The sequence below is a fragment of the Pteropus vampyrus genome, unplaced genomic scaffold (assembly GCF_000151845.1).
Source record: "Pteropus vampyrus isolate Shadow unplaced genomic scaffold, Pvam_2.0 Scaffold736, whole genome shotgun sequence".
Taxonomy (NCBI): domain Eukaryota; kingdom Metazoa; phylum Chordata; class Mammalia; order Chiroptera; family Pteropodidae; genus Pteropus; species Pteropus vampyrus.
In genome coordinates this window covers 21,938-38,407 of record NW_011889517.1, presented here as the reverse complement: position 1 = coordinate 38,407, position 16,470 = coordinate 21,938, and the positions used below count along the sequence as shown (strand labels likewise).

At 53.0% G+C, this 16,470-nt stretch overlaps 2 protein-coding genes across 6 annotated transcripts; both read right to left on the bottom strand.

The window, feature by feature from the left end:
* Positions 1–51: 51 nt before the first annotated feature.
* Positions 52–5,286, bottom strand: IRF9 (interferon regulatory factor 9). 2 transcript variants are annotated; one of them, XM_011385504.2, is made up of 9 exons: positions 4,774–5,286; positions 3,800–3,980; positions 3,329–3,512; positions 2,945–3,075; positions 2,770–2,860; positions 2,599–2,670; positions 1,630–1,974; positions 637–752; positions 52–503 (listed from the first exon to the last, which is right to left on the bottom strand). In XM_011385504.2, the coding sequence occupies exons 2-9, from the start codon at positions 3,977–3,979 to the stop codon at positions 375–377; spliced, it is 1,248 nt and encodes a 415-aa protein (XP_011383806.1). In that variant the 5' UTR covers position 3,980; positions 4,774–5,286; the 3' UTR covers positions 52–374. The 2 variants fall into 2 exon arrangements, with proteins under 2 accessions (XP_011383806.1, XP_023381938.1); XM_023526170.1 differs by having other exon boundaries at positions 3,341–3,512.
* A 152-nt stretch (positions 5,287–5,438) lies between these two features.
* On the bottom strand, positions 5,439–15,735 carry RNF31 (ring finger protein 31). 4 transcript variants are annotated; one of them, XM_011385505.2, is made up of 21 exons: positions 14,713–15,735; positions 14,480–14,626; positions 14,172–14,327; positions 13,878–13,946; positions 13,710–13,785; positions 13,292–13,469; positions 12,426–12,813; positions 11,968–12,252; positions 11,472–11,720; positions 11,163–11,348; positions 10,848–11,054; positions 9,392–9,565; positions 9,210–9,308; positions 9,031–9,120; positions 7,790–7,904; positions 7,559–7,677; positions 7,175–7,288; positions 6,968–7,025; positions 6,143–6,239; positions 5,689–5,857; positions 5,439–5,580 (listed from the first exon to the last, which is right to left on the bottom strand). In XM_011385505.2, exons 1-21 carry the CDS (start codon positions 14,902–14,904, stop codon positions 5,527–5,529), a joined length of 3,222 nt encoding a protein of 1,073 aa, XP_011383807.1. In that variant the 5' UTR covers positions 14,905–15,735; the 3' UTR covers positions 5,439–5,526. The 4 variants fall into 4 exon arrangements, with proteins under 4 accessions (XP_011383807.1, XP_011383808.1, XP_011383809.1 ...); XM_011385506.2 differs by having other exon boundaries at positions 11,968–12,249; XM_011385507.2 differs by lacking the exons at positions 5,439–5,580; positions 6,143–6,239 and having other exon boundaries at positions 5,695–5,857.
* Between the last annotated feature and the right edge of the window lie 735 nt (positions 15,736–16,470).

Here is a 16,470-nt window from a genome sequence, read left to right as displayed (position 1 = left end):
GAGGTGTCATTTCCCTGTGATCCCTTCTTTTCTCAACAAATCAGATACTGATTCCTTTTTCAAAAAAATTTTATTTTAAACTATTAGTGAAGGTCTAAGAAGAAAATATAAAGTGCTTGGCTTTAGGGTTAGGGGAAGAGGAAATGGTCCCTCTGAGTTCACATCACTTGGACTTTCTCATTTCAGTTCCTCAGAGATAAAAGAGGGTCTAACTCAGAAACTTAAGAAACAAACAAACAAAAAACAAAACAACAACAACAAAAAAAAACCAGATAAAAATCATGCTTGAGTTCTCCACCAGCCAGACATCGTGAGGAGTTCAAAACCATAACCATCACAGACAACCACTAAGAATTATCACCAAGGGAGGCAGGTCAAAGGAAATAGGAGGAACAGAGTGGAGAGGAGGAAGGTGGGTCCCCCAGGCTCTGCACCAGGGACAGAGTGGCTGCCTGGTCCTCTGGAGTCTCCTTCAGTAAATGTCGGGCAAAGGCCTGCTCCATCTGTGCCAGAAGAGGTGGGGAGAGGGTATCAGCACAGCAGGGGCAGTCACCACTCTTGCCCTGGGAAGGCCCCTCTCCTCATGGAGCTCCCTCGCCCACATAGGCAGCTATTCTTCCCTTGCCCCAAACTCACCTGCACTGTGATAAGACTCTGTAGGGTGTGGCTGGGGCTAGGGCTCTCTTCCCAGAAATTCAGTGTCACCTGGAACTTGGGTGGGGGGCCCAGGCCCTGGAAGTACCTGGCCAAGTCTGAAAGAGAAAGGGTGAATTGTTGGAAGAAAGAAAGAGAAGGGTGAGAACCACAGGCAGGGAGGAATAGGGAGGAACCCATAACGGAGAAAGAGGTGGCAGTGGGGCCACTTGGAGACCAAGGCCACAGCAGGAACTGCAGGGTCACGAGGCTGCTTTGTGCCAGAAATGGTAGGAATCAAGTGGCTACTCACCCATGTGCAGACAGGAAAAGGTGATCCTTCCTCGAGTAACAAGCATATAGAGGTAGCCGACTGTTATACAACCTGACATGCTGTCTGCTGGGAGTGTTCAGTCCTTGTAGCAGCAGGCCTGGCTGCTGAGCCCACGCCTTGGCTGCCTGCTCACACCCTCCCTATGCTAAGGCACCCATGACCCTGGGAACACTCATGGTCTGCGTCTCTTATACTCTTGCCCACCCCCATGTCAGATTTAGAGTTGAACGGAGGCAGGAAGTGAAATTCCAAGCATGCACTGGAGAGGGGCAACCTGAGGGGATGCCTAGCGTGGTAGGGCCAGGATGTATGACATGCGTCAGCTCTCCCGAATGCGTGGATGGGTGTATGTGCCAGTGTGTGTGCAAGGTGTACCCTGCCATGATTACTGTATGGTATGTTTCAATGTGATGGTGCCCTCTGAACTGTGACAGCCTTGTGCTGGGATCCACCTGAGCCTCATCTTCCACAGCCTGAACTGTAGAAGGAGGGCTGCCAGGGCTGAGCACAGGGCCCCACAGGATGTGTACCTAGCAAGTGCAGGGTGCCATGCACAGGCTGTGATGGTGGATCCGTTGGAGGGAGCACAGGGTAGGGACAGGGCCCAGGGGGAACCAAGAGGTAGGGGCAGGGGCTCGGGTGCTAGGATGCAGCAGCCTCACCTCTGCAGAAGTAAGTGGTTCTGAAGAGCTCCACACACTTATTGCTGGGCAGCAGGTGTGGGCCTGGACCAGGCGGGGCCTGGGGTGCGCTCCAGGAGATGGGAATGGGGCAAAGGCGCTCCACGAAGAGGCCACGGGAGTTGCTGGCCACCAGGACACCTTTCTCAAGCTGGCTCAGCAGGCGCTGGGTGGGCTCTTGCGGGCCAGGCTTGGGAAATACCACCTGCTCCATGCCGTCGTACTGAGAGCTTGAGGGCTCAGCCACAAGGCGGCAGTCCAGGCTCTGCACCTGGACCTCATCCACCACGCGCCCGTTGTAGATGAAGGTAAGCAGCAGCGAGTAGTCTGTGGACAGAAAACGACCATCTGTACCAGGGCCTCTCTCCAGGGGTTCACCTGGTCAGCATGGGGCTCTGGGGAAACAAAGAAGAGCTCTTTGCAAATACAACATCCGCATGTTGCTGTTGAGGGATGTGAGGCTGAGAGGGAAGCCAAGCGAGGGCTGGGGAGGACGAGGTAGGCTGTGGGGCGGGGGCAGCAGCTGTACCTTCTAAGGTTATAGATTGTGCCCTCCCTCCTCACTCTCACTCTCCTAACCTTCACCAGCCAAGGGGCTCCTGTCAGACTTTCCTATACTCGAGAAAATAGCTGATACATAGATTTACAGAGGCTTCAAGGCTTAATGCCCAAGGCCTTAGGGTTTATAAGAAGGTCCCTTTGCTTAACCCATAGAAATCAATATCTTAAAGCAGATTTCCAGGGAACAGAATGCATAAGATTTACTTCTGAGAAGCAAGCTATTTGAAGTCTGCAATCTGGCCAGGTGCACTGCCTAGAAACCAATGCCTCTGTCTGGGTATGCTGAGCCCGGGCTGCTGCAAGCCCTGACAGATTGGATAATATGTGCATAGCCATAGGAAGATGACCTGCAAAGATCGGGAGCCAGGGTAAGTCAGACATGCCAAGTACCTGAGTCTGGAGGGGGCAGAAGCTCCGGAGACACCTGATCTCCTTGGAAAGGGGCCTCGGTTGTGTCTGTACCTGGAAGGGAGGAAAGGGACGTCATCCAGAGTGGGACGGGAGAGTCTAAGGGCCAGAGATTGTGGCATGAAGGATGACAACAGGCGGGGCAGGCGATACCTTCCTGAGGTTCAGGGCTGTTGCTGCTGCTGCTGCTGCTGCTGCTCCCAAAGTCTGAATGGCTTGTTCCCCCATTGGCCCCCACCTCCTCCTGCAGACACAGTATCTATTGTTGGCCTCCTCTCCCTCTACTGTCCTGCCCTCAGGCTCACCCCATGCCCTCCCCAGCTCTTACATTTTTGAGGGGGTCCTGGAGCAAGGAGGGACTAAGTATACAGTTCTTTGTAGTACCCGCATTCTCCTCCCTCTCAGGGGACACGGAGCTATGATGTCTCTTTCGTGGTAGTTTCTGGGTGTCTGGTGGGGCTGTGGAATATTGTTGAGGGGGAGAGAGAGGTCAGAGCCTAAGTGGGGACAGAGGTTAGGGGAGAGAAAAGAGGTAGTGAAAGGTTGGCAGGACTAGGCAGGGGAACCTGGGTAGCAGCTCCCCAAGGACAGGGACAAGGTAGAACTCTGACCGAGGGGCCTACAAGGAGTCCCACCACCTCATAGGAGGCTCATCTCCACCCTTCCTCCCCAGTCTGCTGATTCTAGGAGTGATGGGCAAGGGAACACTCACCAGGGACGGTACCTGGAGGAAGCAGCCGATACACCTTGTAGGGCTCAGCCCCATCCCTGTGACCATTCTCAGGAACCTCCTCAAATTCGAGACTCTTGTTGAGAGCACAGCGCAGACGAGTCTTCCAGATAGCGGGGCCTTCTGTGTCCCCCTCTTTGTACTTTCCCTTAAATATCGCCCAGGCCTAGGAAACAGAGAAAGTGAAAAGAGGTAACATGTTATAGACCCCAGCTGACCCTCCACAAGGGCCAGCTTCATGGACATGCAGCATGAGCACTTGCACAGAAAGGCCTGTGTTGGGTTTATGCTCAGCTGTTGCCATCTTGAAATCCTCAAAAATATTTGCATTTTCATTTTGGGGGCTCTGACAATTACGTAGTTGGTTGTATTGGTTGTATCCTTTATCTGAAATCCAGGCAGACATAACCCCTGAGCACTTCGAAGGAGGGGCTGGTTCCCAGGCCCTTTTACCTTGAAGAAGGCAGCATCCTGGTCCTCCCGGAAGTCCTGCTTGCCTGCATGCTTCCAGGGAATCCGGAACATGGTCTTAGCTTCATCTTCCCAGCACACCCCTGGGAACTGCCCGCTCTCCACTTGCTCCACCACCCAGTTCCGGAGCTTTCGGGTACAGCGTGCCTTGCCTGATGCCATCCTGAGGATAAGAGCAGCATCAATAGAACCAATCCTTTGGGAGGGAACATTTACTGAGGTTCTGGCCATTTGGGTTGTATTCTGGCAAGGGCCCCCAGAGAACTCATCCATCTTTTGTCTGTAGACATTTATTTCAAACTTCTTGAAGCCATATAGTTTTGTTTCTGCCATCACTGGCAATTACCCCCCACCCCCAAGAAACAAACAAAAACATTCTTTTTAATACCCTAATACCTGTGGCATTGGAAGGAAACCTTAGGCATGGTCTTAATTTTAACACTTTTCAGGAATCTATTGTTTGTAAGAATTTCCTTGGTGTTCTATACCTGGTGAGAGGCTCTGTCTAGATCCCAAGCATTTGCAGAGGCGGCATCTGCTTCTCAAATGCCTCACCCTTCACCCACCACTCGGGAAACCACCATGACCCCCATCATCCCCACTGCTTGCCCCAGGGGTAGGTGGGGCAGGGAGCTGGGGGCAGGGGCGGAGCTGCAGCATAAGTGGGCAGGGCCAGAAACCATGAAAACAAACAGGGTCGAGTGGAGTGGGCAAACAGCCTTCTTCCTTGAACAACTGGGCAGCAGGTCCTCCTAGCCTTTGCCTGTAGAGCTTGGGACACAGGTCCTGGTCAGTCTCTTACTCAGGCCAAACCTGCTTCCTGGCTCACAGGCCTTCTGTCTATTCCTGTCTAGCAGAGGGGCCTCCCAAGCACCAGGCCCCTTGCCTGCCCCTCCCATGAAGCAGAGCCTTCCAGCCCTAGATCCAGGCTGCCACCAATTCTTGGCTGATCTTACCTGAGCTGCTGTGCAGGCTGTCCCAGGACTCGACTGACCTCAGCTCAGCTCTTGGCTAGGCAGCTTCCTGATAACTCCGCCCTGTTTTTACAGTCCCCACCCTGTTTCAGTTCTCCTTCAGGGAGGTCTGTTTCCCTGAAATCACGTGGTCTCTGAGTTGCAGGGCCATGGGTGGCCACCAGGGGGAAGCAGCGTTTGAGAATCTCTGTTGGAATCTGTCAGAGGCAGGAGGAATCCTCCCAGCTCAGTCTTCCTCTCCTTTCTCCCTGATACTCCTTGCTTGTATTTGACCATCTCTGTGATACTGCTGCTTCCCTAGGGAGGCTACAGTGTGCTGGAGTCTGACGCCAGGGCCTCTGGATAGCTCTGTGTCACCTGTGCATCTATGTTCACCCACGGTACCTGTGTGGTATCTATTAGGTGACCTCAAATATCAGCTGAATTTGATGAAAGGAAGAGGGATACAGGGAAGGCAGAAGTCAGCCAAGGCCAAGTGGGTGGAGAGGGCCTCCCTTTGCCATCCACAGTGTCAATTCCTTCCTGGTCCTCAGTCCAGGGAGGGTCAGGCGGCGGGCTGTAGGGGGCCCTTTCAGCAAAGCTCTGTTCTCCCCCCTCTTTCCCTGGTGCCCCCAGATGGTGGGGCCAGGAAGAAGGACCACCAAGAAGCTTGGGCAAGGAGATGCCTCTTTATTGGTGCTGGAGCTGTTCTTGAGGGAGTTAGGCCATGGGAACCTCATTGGGACCTTCACTCTGTTACTTCCTCCTGCGGGGGATACTCTGTCCCAAGGGCACCTCTTCCATCAGTTTCTGCAGAAGGAGAGAGAAGATGATGATCCTGGAAGCTTGGAGCTCAGACACACGCTGGACAGACTTCTAGAGCATAGAGTCAGAGGAGAGGCTGGGGGTAGGCTTCACCTGTAACAAGCGGATGTGGTAGGTAGGGGCATCCTCCCCAGCCAGTGGCTGGGGACGCACATGCAGGTAGCGCTCAGCAGCCGTCTCCAGCTCTTCCACCTCATACAGGGTGGCTGGGTCCAGTGAGTGGGCATTGATGAGGCTTACAAGATACTCTTTGTAGTGTGCCCTGGGGAGATAAGAGGGTGGGATATTGCTGGGCACAGGCATACCTGGATGAACAAGACTGACCATCCTCACTTGCTGCATGTGTAGGCACTCGTGCATGTGTACGCACCTGCCAACCTGTGCACATTGCTTGCTATTACCTATCCAGGCCTTTGTCCAGAGAATCTCTTCCTCCCACTCCTTGCAGGATCTGTCTGCATCTCCCAGAGGCCCACTTTACGGCCTGGGAACACCCTCAGTGCTCCCATCCTCTCTCCCCAACACCATGCTCCTGCCTGGCACTCACTGGCAGAGGCCCGCATAACCAGCTGGAGTCTCCTTGCCACAAGCTTCATCCCGGAGCCCATTGGGAACCTCTTTCTGCTCCATCACTCGGCAGCCACCTATGGGTAAGGGCAGGAAGGGACCCTTTGTTGGGAGGAGGCCACTGACCACCAAGCCCCAGAAGAACTGGGATGGAGGCACAGGAGGCCTCCATGGAGACCAGGAGGACAGGAGCCCCTGCTCTAACAGTGGTGGTAGTGGTAGCGGGTACTTAGAGATGCCATTGTGGCAGACCAGCTCTGATACTGAAGCAGAAACTTTGCTATCCCTGCTTTTATCCAAGCTGGCTTTTGGCCCATAATCACATATTCCTTGAGACAGCTCTTTTGTGATTTAGCTCTTGCATAGTTAGTTAACTTATTCTGTGAAGGTACTACTCTATCTGGATGGTAAGAAGTGGGGTATATTAGAACCATATATAACATCTTTCTGTTGCCTTCATGGAACCTAAGACAGTGCAACTAGCAAGCCTCATTAAAAACTCATTGAGTTAACTAATGAATTATTACCCTTTGGGAATGGGAGAAGAAAATTAGTCTCGAGGTGCCAGGTGCTTTAATGTGGCTTCATGTAAAATAGCTGAGCTGCAAGGTAGATATTATCCCCATTTTACAGAGGTAAAAACAAGGCCTGGGGAGGTTAACTCACCAATGGGAATACAACATGTCAGCACAGGACGGGCCTTGAGCTCAGGTCCGACCCCAGACCCGAGCCTACCCTTTACCTACCGCACCAGTGGGCGCCCAACCACCCTCTCCCCTTCTCCAAGGCTTGTCCCGACACTCACCTCCAGGGACTGCCCGGGCTCCTGCTGGAGGCTCTGTGTTGAACATGACGTTATTGTCCTGAGAAGGGGCAGACAAATGGACGTTAGGTTCTCCTTGATGTCAGCCCACTGGATTTCCCAGCATACAGCCTTTCCCTTCTTGCCACCCTGGGTTCTACCTCCTCTCCTTAGCAACCTGCAGACTCAGCCAGACTGGCCGCCCCTGACCTGTAGCAGCTTCTGGAGCCGGAGTGCAGTCCAATCTCGCAGGTAGAAGAGGCAGTCTCGGGGGTGGTGGCCATGTAGGGACTTTTTCACTCTGCAGTTAGGGTCTGGACATTTCTGGCAGAAACCCAGATGGGAGAGAGGAAGTTGGAGACTGTTGGGGTCCTGGCCTCTCAGGAACCCCTGTGTGAGGGGTGTAGGGGTGGGGGGAGATGGAGACACTGGAGGGTCTGGAGCAAGCAAAGGGGGAGAGGGGACAGAAAGAGGTAATTTACACCCCACTAGCCTCCTCTCTTCCACTGGGCCACCCCTCAGTGGCCTCTGTCCCCCACACCTAATGGCAGCCCCTCACCCTTTTATCCCTTCCACCCCATTCTCTGGGCTCACATTCTTGGCATAAAAGGCATTGTAGCATCCACTGCAGAACTGGTGGCGGCACTGGGTACAGTGAAAGTGCATGCAACCTCCTCGGGCCAGTGCGTATGAGAACTTGCACTTGGGGCAGTCTGCAAGGGACAGCAGGTCAGGCTGGGGCTGCCACTGCTCAAGGCCCCCAAGGGAGCCGCTGGCAACAACAGATTGATTACTGGGCAAACAGGCCTAGTGGGGCAGCCTTACCAATGCCATTTTCCTGAAGATACATTGCCAGGCCCTGGGCCTGGTATTCTGGGTCATTGGTGCGTTTCCAGTTCTGGAAATCCTCACAGCTCCGGCCTCGGTGCTGCTCCTCCCACTGCCGGAAGGGAAGCAAACATCACATGGAAGCTCCATCCCAGACCCTTCTTGCTGGTCCCTCCACTCATACCCAGTAGTCCCTGGCTTAGTTTATGGCATTGCCATCCACCATTTGCTCAAATCCCAAACTAAGAGGCCAGCCTTGGTTCTTTCATTTCCTCATACCACCACCTACTCACCGGCAAGCCTTGTTTCCAACACCTAAGCCTAGCTAACATAGTACCAATGTCTATTTCTCAACCCTGTCCCCTTTCTCTTCATCTCTACTGCGACTATCTTACTGTGGGCCAGGTCAGGTCTTGCCTCAGTTACTAGTCTCTGCCTCCATTCAGGCTCCCTAATGGTCCATCCTTTACCTTGTAGCCAAAGTGCCTTTGAAAGTGTAAGTCAGGCAGCTTCAGCAGGATTGGGAGTGTTCTAGGTTTGAAGTTTGGTATCAAATATTGAACTTTTTAAAAGGTAAACGAGATCGTATTACTCCTTGCTTTGTCTTAGAATAAAAGGCAAGTATCTTCTTCACTTGGCCTCAAGGCCTCTCCTGATCTGGCAGCTAGCTCCTCTCCAACCACCTGCTATTCTTACCTTTGCTCCTGAGGCTCTAGCTATACAACACTTTTTTCTGACTTTGGCCTTTCCATGTGTTATGCTTTCTGTCCCGAATACTATTTGCATAGTTGACTTAACTTTTAGGCCTGAGCTAAAGCGATTTGAGAAAACACTTGTCTGACCTCTCTGTCCTAAGCAGGTCGATTGCATTATTCCTAATCTCGGATTCCTATTTGTTTTTTTCATAGAACTTATGCCCGTGTATAATTATGCTCACTCTCTCCCTCTCTCGCTTCCTTTCCTCCTTTCTCTTCCTCTTTCACCCCTACCCTCCTTTACCTTATATTTCACCCCTCCTCCCTTCTTCATTCTTCCTCCCCCATCAGCCTTCCTTCCTCCCTCCCTCTCCCCCTCATCCTTCCTTCCTCTCTCATCCTCCCTCCCTCCCTCCCTGACTAGTCTGTAAACACTCAAGAGTCCGGAGCTCATGTCTGTTTTGTCCTCCAGCACACCCTGAGTCTAACACAGTACCTGCCAGCAGCTCAGCAAGTATTTCTGGAAGGATGGATGTACCTCACCTGGCGCTTACAGCGCACACAGAAGGTCTGGTGACACTGGGGACATGTTGCCTCCAGCTGCTCACGTTCATATATGAAGCCAAAGGAGCACTGTGGGTACAAGAACATAAAGCTATCTGAGGCCTGACCCGGCACTGCTCCCTGGGTCTCCAGTAAGCTCCTCTGGGCAGAGCACTTACTTGGGCACACCACAAGAACTTGGGGTCCCGCATGAGTACACCCTCAGTCAGCTTCTTGTGGAATAGGGCGTAGGCATCTGGCTCTAGGCTCTCTCGAAGCTGGGGACAAAATACAGAAGTGGTGGGCAGGCTGGGTTCCTATTCAAAGTCCAGGGCACCCTGAGTCTCAGAGACTGTAGTACCTGAATATCAAGAGTGGAGAAGTAGCTGAGCAACTGCGTGTCATCAGTGAGGTCAGGGCGGCCACAGGCGGGGCACACCATGTCTGTGATGTGCTTCTCCTTCAAAGCGATGGTGAAGTGCTGGCGGAAGCAGTCAGGACAGATGGTGCACTCACAGGAAGTCAGGGCCTGCATCTAGAGGATAAGTGGGGAGAGGAGGGCGTCAGAAGCCACAGCTGCCAGCCCAGGAAAGGGGAGGTAACCAGGTGTTCACTGAGAAACCAGGGTCTAATTAACAACTGGGCAGGGGTAGCAACCTCAAATGCCAATAAGTACCATGTAGGCAATCTAAATGTCTGAACACTGTCAGGTGGAGAAAAGCAGACAATGGTGAGACCTTAAGGTAAATGGAAGAATGCCCTCTAAAAGCATTCACACTCAATTAAAAGCAAACACATAAATAACATCCTTGAAATGACAAAACGATAGAGGTGGAGAACAGATTGCCAGGTGACAGGTGGAAGGGAACAAGTTGTATATATACAACTATAAAGGGGTAGCACGAGGGGCTCCTTTGTGGTGATGAACAATCTGTATCTCGATTGTGGTGGTGGTTACAGGAATCTCAACATGAGATAAAACTGCGTAGTATCACACACACACACACACACACAGCGCAAAAAAAAAAAAAAAGCTCAAAACTAGAGAAAATGCTACAACATCTATATCTCGGGCTCGAGACACTACAATAAAAATATAAAAAAAGACAACAGGGGGAAAAGGGGGGAAAAAAACACGAGACTCTGTACTATTTTTACAACTTCCTGTGAATCTACAATTATTTTAAAATAATGAGAGAAAACAAAACAAAAAAGGTACAGAGCCAGCCTAACCAAATTGGACCGTATTTTTGTTGTTGTTTTTAAATTTTTCTTTTTCTATTTTTAAATTGGACTGTATTTGGCCAAAGAACTGCCACTTCTGACCTAAAGTAGATGGGGGCTCAGGAGATAAGAGGGCCCTATTCTTACCAACTGGAGATTTGATGGTGACATTAAAGAATTACTATTTTCAAAGAGTTTTATCTTTTAGAGATATATACTGAAATATTAGCAGATAAACCAAATGATGCCTGAGATTTGCTTCAAAATAATCCTATGTGTGTGGAGGTGAAATAAATACTGGCCTATACATTTATAACTGCTGAAGCTTGTGATGAATATATGGTGAGGAGTGGAGGACAGAATTGGTTAAAGTTTTCTCTACCATTGTATGTTTGAAGTTTTCCATAAGAGAACATTAAAAAATGGGGTTGGGGAGAGGTGGCCTATTCCTGCCCTCTCTTTCCCAGAAGTGTTCAGGGGCACATGGGCAACTGCAGAGCAAAAGACAGGAGTAGAGGCAGGGGCTGGAATGGAGTGGGGGTCCAAAGGCAAGAGAGCCATTCTAAGGCCAGGTTCAGTGGTGAGGGGCTTACCTGGTTGCGGGGCAGGGTCCAACCGCACACAGCACACTCCTGAGCAAGCAAGCGGCGCAAGAAGGCCCGGTCTTGGCTCTGCCTCACAGCTTCCACCACGTCCCCCAACTCATAGTTCCTGGGTGTCTCCTGCAGCAATGACAGTGCCAGCTCTGCCCGGCCCCAGCTGGGGAGTGCGTAGACTGCCAAAAGCCTTCTGACCAGGCTCTGCAATGTGATTCAGGAGGAGAGGGAAGAAGTAGCTGTCAGATCCAGGGCTCCTACCCCTCAGCCTTTCCTCTGCCCTCTATATAGCCCTTCACCTCCTCCCAGCACCTGCTTATCTGGCCCATCCCAGGAAGGGGTAGGCTCAGGGCCACTGTCCCAGAGGCGCTGATGGAAGGGCTCTAGGCGCTGGCGCTGTAGCTCAGTCAGGGCCCGGGCCACGTCACCTCCATGTTGGAACAATGCTTGAAGAGATCCCTCCTCAGGTCCAAAGCCCAGGGACCGGAGTTCCTGCACCTATGAGTTGGGAATGGAGAGAATGAATGAAGAGGGGAAAAGCAGGAAAAGGGGAGACCAAGAGAGGCTCTGAGACCCACAACCCTCAACCCTCTTCTACCTCCAGCACAGCACAGCTAGTACCTTCCTCCGCCTGGCTCTTACACACTCTTCCACAGCTTCATCAAGATTGCCGTAACGATCCAGCCAGGCTTTCCGGGCCTCCTGACAGGAAAAGGCACCCAGCCCCGGGTCCTGCTGTGCAGCCAGCTCAGCCACCATCTCCAGCACGTAGGGCAGCTCTGACCGCAACCACTGCAAGGGTACCTCGGTGCCGGAGTACTGTAGAGCTGAGAAGACCTCCTCTGGACAGGCACCTGCAGCCTCCCCTTCCTAAGACACAGTCCCACCCAAACGGCCTATCAGGAAGGGCATCCTCCATCCACCCACAGCCCAAAACAAAATGCTGACAGTGGTTGAACTCAGACATTGATCATGTGAGCAGAGCACAGCATGATATCTGTCATGTGGGAAGTATTCAATAAAAGGCAGCCATGGCTAACAATGACCATTTTTATAAGAACTCATAATCAACTGCAGCCTCTCCCTGCCCCACCTCTTCCCAGGCCCAAATCCTCACCCGGATCTTGATCACTAGCTGAAGACCTTCCTCCCGCATCTTGTCTTGGCGCTGCTTCTCAGGGTCCCCACTAGGCAGGGGGGCACTGAGGCGTCGTGGAGGCCCTGGTTCAGGGAGTCGCTCTTCTAAAGAGCTGGCATGGGGCTGGGAAGTGTGCTTTACTGGGATGGGGCTGCTGGTTCGGTTGCACATAGCACATACACAGCCAGGGCCCGAGTTGCAGAAGGTACAGTGAAGACAGTACCAGACTGGAATCTGGGCAGAGGAGAGCAAAGTATCCTCCTGCTGGGAAGGCAGAAAGAATTAACCTATAGAAAGCTGGCTAACAATCAAGATGGAAATCTAGGAAGCTGAGGGTAAGACATGGGGAAACTGAAGAAAACAGGGGATTGGAAAGTAAAGAATGGCTTATAGTAACAGGTGCAAAAAAAGAGCTGGGAAGGCCAGGAATAGGTTACCTGAAAGGGCTGCAGGCTAATGCCAGCATCCCGAGAATCCATCACCAAGCTAGGAGGCTGAGCCAGCCGAGGTCGTTCACATATAGCACACAGCACAGCTGCCGCCTCATTCTCAAAGGTGCAGCTCTGGCAGGCCCAGCGACCCCGTGCAAGCTCAGGTTCTAGGCCTCCAGCTCCTTGGGGACCCTCGATCCCCAGCCCCAACCCCTTACAACCTCTGGGCCGATCACAGGCCACACAGAGCACTGCCCAAGATTCATTTATCATGGCACAGGCAGCACATTGCCACGGCAGGCGGGCACTTGCAGTATCAGGGGAAGAAAGAGAGCTGTTTCCCAGGGCGAGCAGGGAGGTTGACTGGGGCCGCAATGGAGCTGAGGCAGGTAAGCTGTAACAGAAAAGCAGACATGGCCTGCTGAGGGGGGCCCTGGTGCCTGGGTCCCTCACATCCCTCATTCTCTGCATGATGACACATGGCTCTGGTCTTTGCATGTTTTGTTGTGTTTGGAACACTCCCATATCCATAGCCCGTTTAATATTTAAATGACAGCTTAAAGTTCAAATCTTGCTGGTAGATATCCTTAACATAGGGACTGACCCATACTAGGTGCTTAAAATACTGCCAACTGATGGAGCTGATCCTTCAGACTTGGTTGCATTCTCCTACTACCTATTTGTACGCCATAATAATCTATCTTGTTGTAACTGCTACTTGCTTGATATGTATGTCTGCGATCTCTTGGAGGGAGTAACTGGCTGCTCGCCCTCATGAGACAGTCTTTAGTACAGAATGTGAAACTCAGTAGTACTCAAGTAATTGTAAGTTTTCTCAGTTTCACACTCTCACAGAAGAGAAGGCCTCTCACCTGGGGGTCAACTGGGTGGCTTGGGGGGCCCAGGGCAAGGTCTGGCGGAGGTGATGGGCACGGGATGGGTGCCCATGGAACACACGGTCACAGGCTGGGCACAAGGCCTGTTTACAGGCTGAGCAGTGCAGTGTACCTGGGGCAGAACCACAGAAAAAGCAGGGACCAGGAGTGGAGCCTGGAGAACAGGAGAGAAAGAACAGAACACCTTTCTGAAAAAGACCAGGCTACATCTGAATGTGCTGTGGAGCTGGACAAATGACAGACAACTTTTCAATATATCTGGACTCAAAGAAACCATTTTAATCTCTTTTAAAAAAGAGAGGCAGAAAATCAAGAAAACGGACAGATGAGGGCCCCAAATTTCTATCATATGGTCTATTAACACCCCTTCCCCCCAACATAAGACCAATAATACCTGAGGCAGAGGGAGAGGTGAGGGGGCCAGGAGCAATCTCTCTCAGTACCGGGGCAAACTCTGAAAGCTGTAGCATCTGAGGAAAAAGGGCAGGGAATGGGCAAGGGTTTGGAGAGTCTCCCAACCCCTGTCCCCTTTGTTCACCAGGCCCTCAAACCCCATTCCTGCCTTCCTTGCATCATCTTCAGTCTTGTCTTTCAGCAGTTGCTCCAGTACTTCTTGTCTCGGGTGAGTATTCTGCAAACAAGATAAGAAGAGTTCCAACCTATAGCCCTAGGAGGCTCTCCTCCCTCTTAGGTCAGTTCCCCCAATATGCACTGGGAGAAAAGCAAGGGGAGCTCCCAGGTTGCTATGGGGTCTGTGCCCATGACTCAGTAGCATGGGAGTCCCCAGACTGGCTTTGGAGTTAGGCTGAGCTCCCCAACTCTGATGCTTAAATCCTCAGGATTAGAGACACCTTACCTGTAACAGCAAATTGAGCTCCGTCCGAAGTAACAGTACTTCCAGTGTGACTGCTGCAACTTGGTGCTCATCTGGATCCTCTTGTTCTTCAGGGAAGCTCAACCCATCCGGCTGCTCCTCTGTGTAGCCATACAATCGCAGAACATCCCGGCCCCCCTGCCACACATTCACAACCAGTCATCACCTAGCAGGGCCCCTTCCCAATGGGGCTGAACCCCTTCCTCTTCAGCACTGCCTAAGGCACATTCTAGTCAACGCCCAGCCCAAACCAAGTTCCCTTCCCCTATAAGGGACCCCAGGGGCTTCACCTGCACAGCATCCACCGTACTTCGAAAAACGGGGTTATTAAACTTGACCCCGCGCCAGTACCGGGGCCTCTGCGGATTGAGGAGGTTGCGGCCATATTTCTCGAGGATGTTCAAAGCAGTGGACAGGGTGTTGAGGTAGTTTCGGGGCTGGAAGTAGTCAAAGAATAGAGAGCTCTGAGCTCCGCTTCGGGCTTAGGTCCTTTGTTCCCCTCACCCACGGGGCCAGACCTCACCTCTCCGTGAGCGTTGCAGCGTACTAGGCGTGCGGCGTCCAGCTGCAGATAGCGGGCAGCTGGCGGCAGAGAGGTGATCAGTAGCGGCCGGAGCTGCTCCACGGAAAACGCTTGCCCAGAATCCCTCCTTAGGGCGTTCGCTAACTCCTCGCGGGCCGCCAGGAAGGCCTGCTCCTCCTCCTTCCCCGGCATCCTGAGACAGGAGTCAGCCCCAGGCCTGCAGCCCGCCAGAACCCGGCACGGGCGAGCGCGGCCCTCCCGCCACCCCTACCGCCTGGAATCTGGCTTCACCGCGGGACCCAGTCCGCGTAGCCTTCTCGAGTCACTCAGGCCACGGTCACTCTCCGGACCCCCGCCCCCAGCCAGGGTTAGCTGAGAACAGGAAGTACTAGGGAAGAGGGCGGGACTGCGACCCAGTTTCGGAGGAAAAGGAGGGGTCTAAGGTTAAGAAAGGGCGGGGACTGGGAGTCATGGGGCGTGGCAAAGAAGGAAGGCCTGGTTCCAACAGCCTGGCTCCAACCAATCAGAAGGGTAAATGGCCCCTGGCTCCTCCCCCAGAGTCTTTCTGCCCTTAACCCTGTCCTAGAGCTCTTCCCCGCCTTCCTCCAGGCTGGTTCCGCCTTTTTCCGGATTACTGGAGGGGGGATTCCCTTATTTTCCTCAAAGCCTTGCTCTCTATCTAGACCAATAGGCCATGCTTTGGTCCTAACCGGGGAAGTCTCTGTCGGGGGCTTGACTCTGGCCGGCCTGAGCTTGGCTCAAGTGAGTCTTCCCCCTTCTTCAGTCGGTCTTGAAGGCAAGGTGTCCTCCCGGAGGAAGCCCCCGCGCCAACTCCCTTCATATCCTCCTAGCCCTTCTCAGGCCCTCTTCCTACTACTTCTTCCACCGCTCCGATCCCTCTCCGGGGCCCTCCCCACAGTCGAGCCTTCTAAGGGGAGCCCCACGACTGAACATCCCCTTTCCCACTCTTCAAGCCCTCTCACCCCAACTCTGGACTTTCCCTGGACCGCCCTTGCCTCTCCCGGTAAGCCCCGCCCTAGTTCAGTCTCCGCGGTCCCACTTGTCCTAGCCCCTCCTTCGGACAGCCCCTGGGCTTGTGACCGAGTCTGCACCGCCTCTCCTAATCTCAACTGGCCGAGAATGTCAGAGGGGCTCCCTATGGTTTGCTGTCTGCCAGGGGGAGGGGGAAAAGAAGGAAGGGGGCGGGGTTAAGGGGGGCGGGTCTGGACGTGGGGAGTGAAAGCGAAAGCCCAGGCGGCTAGCGGGGAGACCCGAGATCTAGCAACTGGAGCAGCATGGCTAAGCCTTGTGGGGTGCGCTTGAGCGGGGAAGCTCGCAAACAGGTATCGAAAGATCGGGGGGCCAAGAGGGGGCTGGGGAGCCCTCCTGGATGGAGGCCAAGCTGTGTGCTCTAGGGGACCAAGGCCGTGCATAGAACTCCCTTAATCTCTTTCTTTAGTGCTTTCGCTTCTGCCTGGGGGAGTCCCAGATTCCTGCCCTGTGGCCAGTCTCTGCACTGAGCATGGACTTCCAGGGAAATCTGGCCTGTGGTGGGAAAGGCCTGAGCCAAATTGGAGGGCATCCATTTGGGAGTGGGATCTTACTCTTGGCAACTGAGACCCTTAACCAATATCCGGGTACTGCTCTGTGCAGGTGGATGTCTTCCGGCAGAATCTTTTCCAAGAGGTAAGTCTTCCGGATGCAGCGATTTGACCTAGAATCTTAGACCAATACTTGAGGGTCACGACCTCTCAGAGC

What these genes read in the sequence shown, in the direction of transcription:
- IRF9 (XM_011385504.2), bottom strand. Translation starts at nt 3,979, where the DNA reads ATGGCATCAGGCAAGGCACGCTGTACCCGAAAGCTCCGGAACTGGGTG. An exon ending in TCCAGGACCCCCTCAAAAAT is followed by an intron (nt 2,861 to 2,944) that starts GTAAGAGCTGGG and finishes CTGTGTCTGCAG; the next exon opens with GAGGAGGTGGGGGCCAATGG. An exon ending in TCTGCCCCCTCCAGACTCAG is followed by an intron (nt 1,975 to 2,598) that starts GTACTTGGCATG and finishes TTCTGTCCACAG; the next exon opens with ACTACTCGCTGCTGCTTACC.
- RNF31 (XM_011385505.2), bottom strand. Translation starts at nt 14,904, where the DNA reads ATGCCGGGGAAGGAGGAGGAGCAGGCCTTCCTGGCGGCCCGCGAGGAG. An exon ending in TTAGCCTGCAGCCCTTTCAG is followed by an intron (nt 12,253 to 12,425) that starts GTAACCTATTCC and finishes CTGCCTTCCCAG; the next exon opens with CAGGAGGATACTTTGCTCTC. An exon ending in TCTTCAGGAAAATGGCATTG is followed by an intron (nt 7,678 to 7,789) that starts GTAAGGCTGCCC and finishes TGTCCCTTGCAG; the next exon opens with ACTGCCCCAAGTGCAAGTTC.